Source organism: Salmo salar, chromosome ssa03 (genome assembly GCF_905237065.1).
Source record: "Salmo salar chromosome ssa03, Ssal_v3.1, whole genome shotgun sequence".
Taxonomy (NCBI): domain Eukaryota; kingdom Metazoa; phylum Chordata; class Actinopteri; order Salmoniformes; family Salmonidae; genus Salmo; species Salmo salar.
Genome location: NC_059444.1, coordinates 2,718,857 through 2,726,140, shown reverse-complemented (window position 1 = coordinate 2,726,140; position 7,284 = coordinate 2,718,857). Strand labels below are relative to the sequence as shown.

The window sequence follows — 7,284 nt, the reverse complement described above, 5'->3', positions numbered from 1 at the left end:
ACCAGATCTGAGACCAGGCAGTCTCATCAAAACACAACCAGATCTGAGACCAGACCAGGCAGTCTCATCAAAACACAACCAAATCTGAGACCAGGCAGTCTCATCAAAACACAACCAGATCTGAGACCAGACCAGGCAGTCTCATCAAAACACAACCAAATCTGAGACCAGGCAGTCTCATCAAAACACAACCAAATCTGAGACCAGGCCAGGCAGTCTCATCAAAACACAACCAGATCTGAGACCAGACCAGGCAGTCTCATCAAAACACAACCAAATCTGGACAGACCAGGCAGTCTCATCAAAACACAACCAGATCTGAGACCAGGCAGTCTCATCAAAACACAACCAGATCTGAGACCAGACCAGGCAGTCTCATCAAAAACCAGGCAGTCTCATCAAAACACAACCAGATCTGAGACCAGACCAGGCAGTCTCATCAAAACACAACCAGATCTGAGACCAGACCAGGCAGTCTCATCAAAAAAAAAATCTGAGACCAGGCAGTCTCATCAAAACACAACCAGATCTGAGACCAGACCAGGCAGTCTCATCAAAACACAACCAGATCTGAGACCAGACCAGGCAGTCTCATCAAAACACAACCAAATCTGAGACCAGGCAGTCTCATCAAAACACAACCAGATCTGAGACCAGACCAGGCAGTCTCATCAAAACACAACCAAATCTGAGACCAGGCAGTCTCATCAAAACACAACCAAATCTGAGACCAGGCCAGGCAGTCTCATCAAAACACAACCAGATCTGAGACCAGACCAGGCAGTCTCATCAAAACACAACCAAATCTGAGACCAGGCAGTCTCATCAAAACACAACCAAATCTGAGACCAGGCCAGGCAGTCTCATCAAAAACACAACCAGATCTGAGACCAGGCAGTCTCATCAAAACACAACCAGATCTGAGACCAGACCAGGCAGTCTCATCAAAACACAACCAAATCTGAAACCAGGCAGTCTCATCAAAACACAACCAAATCTGAAACCAGGCAGTCTCATCAAAACACAACCAGATCTGAGACCAGACCAGGCAGTCTCATCAAAACACAACCAGATCTGAGACCAGACCAGGCAGTCTCATCAAAACACAACCAGATCTGAGACCAGACCAGGCAGTCTCATCAAAACACAACCAAATCTGGCAGACCAGGCAGTCTCATCAAAACACAACCAGATCTGAGACCAGACCAGGCAGTCTCATCAAAAACACAACCAGATCTGAGACCAGACCAGGCAGTCTCATCAAAACACAACCAAATCTGAGACCAGGCAGTCTCATCAAAACACAACCAGATCTGAGACCAGGCAGTCTCATCAAAACACAACCAGATCTGAGACCAAACCAGGCAGTCTCATCAAAAACACAACCAGATCTGAGACCAGGCAGTCTCATCAAAACACAACCAGATCTCTGACCAGGCAGTCTCATCAAAACACAACCAGATCTGAGACCAGACCAGGCAGTCTCATCAAAACACAACCAGATCTGAGACCAGGCCAGGCAGTCTCATCAAAACACAACCAGATCTGACCAGACCAGGCAGTCTCATCAAAAACACAACCAGATCTGAGACCAGACCAGGCAGTCTCATCAAAACACAACCAGATCTGAGACAGCCAGGCAGTCTCATCAAAAACACAACCAAATCTGAGACCAGGCAGTCTCATCAAAACACAACCAGATCTGAGACCAGGCCAGGCAGTCTCATCAAAAACACAACCAGATCTGAGACCAGGCAGTCTCATCAAAACACAACCAGATCTGAGACCAGGCCAGGCAGTCTCATCAAAAACACAACCAGATCTGTCAGTGTCATTCCAGTCCGATATGTGTTTCGCTGCCCCCTAGCAGATTCACAGAGCACTGCAGGTATTCATATATTCTATTGCGTGACGTTAAATTCATCAGCTCACCACACAACTCAACCGTATCCACAACACATGGTCATGGACACTTTACCTTTACAGAGATAACACAGATTGGACGACTGGAATATGTCAGTGGAAACATTTATTGACAACAAATAGACAGTGTTTTTTTTTTTTAATTGAATGACACTTGACTGTAATGTGACTTATAAAGAAGTTATAAAGGGGTTATAAGTAGATAAAACTTCTTCTTTTTTAAGTAAGCTTCTGATAACTACTTTTATGCATAAAGTCAGCCTTTTATATATGTATTTTAATCAGCCTAACACACGAAGGTCCCATGAGAAGGCTTTGGCTGTTGTGATGCTCTGTCAACGACTGCTTAACGTCAGCAAAACCCATCCCATGGGACCTTGTGTTTGTTTGAGCTATTGAAGCAGTTGGCAAACAGACACCCTGTTGTGCCCAGTGGCAGGGAACGCTCTGAAACCTTCCTATCAAAAAAAAAGTCTGTTAGTCTGAGCGGTGAAAAACGGAGATTATGAAACCAGGGACCAAGGACAGCGACTCCAGAATAGACATTCTGACGAAGCTTCACGCCCAAAACGTCTATGAATTTAAACGACACGACGTTGAACAAGAGTTGCTGAGGCAAGATCACTACCGCTCCATGTTTCATATCAACAAAGGGATAAGAACGGTTGAGATGACGTTAAAGGATATAAAAATGATTAGTGGGTATTGTCACCAAACGGAAACTCTCAAGGAGAAACCAAAAGGAGCCTTTCCAAATCTGAACCTAGGAAATAGTTTGAGAGATTTCCGCAAAGGTAACCAAAAAGAAATGATTTCGATTCAAAACTTGAATGCCAAGTGTACCACCTCACTACCGAACATTCGTCTGGACCACACCAAAGGAAATGCAAATGGGGACCAACAAATCGCATCTTCTTCGGGGTGTCCTTTTCGTGCCGCGGTATTCAGCGCAGGAGTGATATGTGGTTCCCCTTCAGAAAGTGGATTAATCGATGTATCTATCTCCTCTTTGTTGCCTTATAACAAAATCCGTTCCAAATCAGTCATTACAGTTATCAACGACCGTAGGACTGGGATCAACGGAAATGGACCGCGCGGCTCAGCCTTTGGTACCAAGGACAGCACACGCACCCGCGTCACAACAGCCATGTCCAAGACTGCCATGTCCAAGACTGCCATGTCCAAGACAGCCATGTCCAAGACTGCCATGTCCAAGACTGCCATGTCCAAGACTGCCATGTCCAAGACAGCCATGTCCAAGACTGCCATGTCCAAGACAGCCATGTCCAAGACAGCCATGTCCAAGACTGCCATGTCCAAGACTGCCATGTCCAAGACTGCCATGTCCAAGACAGCCATGTCCAAGACAGCCATGTCCAAGACTGCCATGTCCAAGACTGCCATGTCCAAGACAGCCATGTCCAAGACTGCCATGTCCAAGACAGCCATGTCCAAGACAGCCATGAAGGAAGGCCTGAGAGAGCTTGTCCTGGAGTACAATAGACAAAGGACTATGAGCTATATTGAAAAACAAAAAGTATTACGAGAAAAAGTGTCTGCTTTTATTAATGGACTCTAGTAGAAGAAGATTAATGGATAGTTAGCAGAATTTATTAATTAGCAGAATTGAATAATTATTTATTAATGGATAGTTAGCAGAAGAAGAACTGGAGAGATTGTTCATGGATAGATTTTACGCATGGGCTAGATGGTGTCCATAACCATTTAGGTTATTAAGACATGAACATCAGTGTTTTTAGCTTCACTATAAGCAAGCTATTATTTAACAAGATAGGTAGGTGCGTTTAATATTTTAGAACAGATTATAAAGTCTAAATATTCAAGCAAATAAGCACTGAATGACCAAGTGCGAACAATAGAGCGTTCATGACCCGCGTTCATGTACGTAACAATGCTCAGGAATTGTATACATTCTGAAAATGTTTAACAGAAACGTTTTTGTAGTTGAGGGCGAAGGGCGAGTGCCCGACCACAACAATGTCGGATCGCGACGAAGACTACACCGAAGGCGAGGATAATGTTTTTCTCAACCTGGTCGCGCGTGTCATCCGGAAACCTCTCTACCGATTTCCAGGGCAGTGGAGCCACGAGACCTACGAGCCGCGGATCTACAGGACTCTGGGTACCATACTACGGAACGCGACCTCGGAAGAATTCGATGCCTTTATAACAGATTTTATCAATTTTGCGCGGACGGCTCATGCGCGCCTGGACATGCAGTTCTACATGGAGTTCATTAACGTGTGCACCAATACCATCCTTCACTGGGTGTTTGCGCGCAGGTGCAGCGCGGATATAGTCCGGAAGTTGATGGAGAGAACGTCGGTGTTTCTGCAGGACCAGACTAACAACTTGGCCATAGCATGGAGGTAAAAAAAAAACGTATTTAATTATATATATTTTTTTACCATAAAACGCTGATAAAACTGTCAAAACTAAATGTAGGCCTAATTTCATTTCACAACCACCTGAGCCATCAAGATCCAGCCAGACCTCTTGGCAGAGACTAGTAGTAGTAGTACAGTATCCTCCCATACAAGAAAACACTAGTAATCACCATTGGTGATAGTCAGGGTTATAAGAGAACGTGGTAAAAGTGGTCCTACAGTTTGCGGTCTTCAACTCTTATTAGTGTTGGGCCTGGAATAAAAGCCTGCATCATCAGTAGGGACACCAAAACACAATTCACTTTTTCTCCCCAGGTGTTTCACACCCATCTACAGCCCCAGCCCCATGGGCGGGGTGACACCACTGATGTTCGTGGCCCAGAACAGGCAGTATGAAGTGCTGAAGGTGTTGCTGCAGTATGGGATGCTGGAAAAGGAGAGAAGGCCCACCTACATCGTCATCTCTGTTCTGTTTAACCCCCCGAGACTGGAGGCTCTGGATGAACGCTGTCACGCCACCGTCACCAGGGAACTCAGGGACTGTATGGCTCTGTGCTTTAGGGTGCTCAGCCATGTATCCATGTCTGATATAGAGGTCAGTTTACACACACACACACACACACACACACACACACACACACACACACACACACACTACACACACACACACACACACACACACACACACACACACACACACACACACACACACACACACACACACACACACACACACACACACACACACACACACACACAGAGAGAGAGAGGTCTCAGGGATGTTTCATGGTGCTCAGCCATGTCTCTGTCTCAGCCACAGTTGATTTAATTTCCATCACAGATATAGAGATCAGTGGACTACAGTAGGAATATACAAAAACAAGCAACACTTCTTCTTGTGTAGAATGCTGGGTAAAGCAAACAGTCTAAAGCTAGTCGGAGAACGTCACAATCCCACACTAAGCCATTCTGGTTATTGACATGCATGTCCCTCATTACAGATGCAGATTGTGTACGGTCGTAAGCCCCTGATTGAAGACTGGAGAGACCACATCCCCTCAAGTCGCTACAAAGACCCCTGTGAACTGACCCACCTCTGCCGAATGGTGATTCGGACCTCTCTGCTGACCAGGGGCCGCTTACCGGACGGCATCAAGTTGCTACCACTCCCTACACTCCTCCAAGGCTACCTCAACCTGGAGAGATGACCTGGCTATGGGGCCTGGAGTTTTACCTTGGTCTTGGTGAGGTCATGTGGTCTTGGAAAAAAACCTCCTGGCTCCGCTATTAAAACAAACAGGTGGATGGGGTTTATCTGTCTGTTAATAAAGTGGCTGCAGATCAAATGAAAATGTGTTTTATGAAGCCCTTTTAACATCATTTCACAAAGTGCTTTACAGTTACCCCACCCTAAACTGTAAAGAGCAAGCAAAGCAAAAGCAGAAGCAGAAAAACTGTCTAGAAAGAAGAAACCTGTAGGGAGAAAACCCTGGGGAAGCCATCCTCTATTGGCTGTACTGGTTATTGTCACGCCCTGACCTTAGAGACGTTTATTTTCCTCTAGTTTGGTTAGGTCAGGGTGTGATGTGGGGTGGGCAATCTAGTTTTTCTATTTCTTTGTTTTGGCTGTGCGTGGTTTCCAAAACAGAGGCAGGTGTCCATTCGTTGTCTCTGATTGGGAACCATACTTAGGCAGCCCTTTTCCCTCCTTGAGTTATGGGATCTTGTTTATGTGTAGGTGCAGGTTATGCACTCCATGACTTCACGTTTCGTTTTCGTTTGTTTCTGTATTGTATTGGTGAGTTTCCTTTATTAAACATACGCACGCTGCGCCTTGGTCTCCTCATTCTTACGACGAGCGTGACAGTTATGTGGCCATTATAAGTTCCTGGGTGTCCACATCACCAAGAAACTATCATGGTCCAAACACACCAACACAGTCGTGAAGAAGCACAACAAAACCTCTTCGCCTAGGAGGCTGAAAAGATGTGTCATGGGCCCCTCAGATCCTTAAAAAGTTCTACAGCTGCACCATTGAGAGCATCTTGACTGGTTGCATCACCGCTTGGTATGGCAACTGGTTTGGCATCTGACCGCAAGGCGCTACAGAGGGTAGTGAAGTACGGCCCAGGACATCAGTGGGGCCGAGCTCCCTGCCATCCAGGACCTCTATACCAGGCGGTGTCAGAGGAAGGCTCTACAAAATGGTCAAAGACCTCCAGTAATAGATAATTTTACATTTTAGTTATTTAGCAGACGCTCTTATCCAGAGCGACTTACAGTAGTGAATGCATACATTTCATACACTTCATGCATTTTTTTGTTTTGTTGTACTGGCCCCCCAATGGGAATCGAACCCAGAACCCTGGCGTTGCACACACCATGCCGGCGTTGCAAACACCATGCTCTACCAACTGAGCCACAGTTGGTACCGATGCACCAGCAAGCGGTACCGATGCACCAGCAAGCGGTACCGATGCACCAGCAAGCGGTAAGACTGTTAAATAGTTATCTGCGTTGACCCATTTTTCACGAACTCTTCTGAATCATCACGTACGCTGCTACTACCGTCTATAATCTATCCTGTTAGACAGTCACTTTACCCCTACCTATACGTACATACTGTATATACCTCAATTACCTCGTACCCCTGCACAGCGACTTGGTCCTGGTAACCCGTGTATATAGCCAATTTATTGTGTATTTATTCCTTGTGTTATTATTTTTTCTATTATTTTCTATGTCGGATTGGGCCCGTAAGTAAGCGTTTCACTGTTAGTTTACACCTGTTGTTAAAACTTTAAATTTGATTTGATTAGGTGAATTAAAGGTGAATTGAAGGTTTATGTAACACCACATCTCTCCCAGATAACAAAAAGAGTTACAGAACCTAAACCTTGAGTCTAATGGAATCTACAGAGATACAATGATAGATACTCTCTCTCCTCTCTCT

The 7,284-nt window shown here is 45.4% G+C and overlaps 1 protein-coding gene across 1 annotated transcript; it reads left to right on the top strand.

Annotated features, from left to right (window-relative positions):
* Window positions 1-3,381: 3,381 nt before the first annotated feature.
* LOC106596298 (ankyrin repeat and SOCS box protein 17) lies at window positions 3,382-6,153 on the top strand. Its single transcript, XM_014187608.2, has 3 exons — window positions 3,382-4,313; window positions 4,647-4,926; window positions 5,333-6,153. Exons 1-3 carry the CDS (start codon window positions 3,922-3,924, stop codon window positions 5,537-5,539), a joined length of 879 nt encoding a protein of 292 aa, XP_014043083.1. The 5' UTR covers window positions 3,382-3,921; the 3' UTR covers window positions 5,540-6,153.
* Window positions 6,154-7,284: the final 1,131 nt, after the last annotated feature.

Coding starts and splice junctions, on each gene's coding strand:
- LOC106596298 (XM_014187608.2), top strand. CDS start 3,922: ATGTCGGATCGCGACGAAGACTACACCGAAGGCGAGGATAATGTTTTT. Junction 4,314..4,646: donor AACTTGGCCATAGCATGGAG/GTAAAAAAAAAA, acceptor TTTTCTCCCCAG/GTGTTTCACACCCATCTACA. Junction 4,927..5,332: donor TATCCATGTCTGATATAGAG/GTCAGTTTACAC, acceptor CCCTCATTACAG/ATGCAGATTGTGTACGGTCG.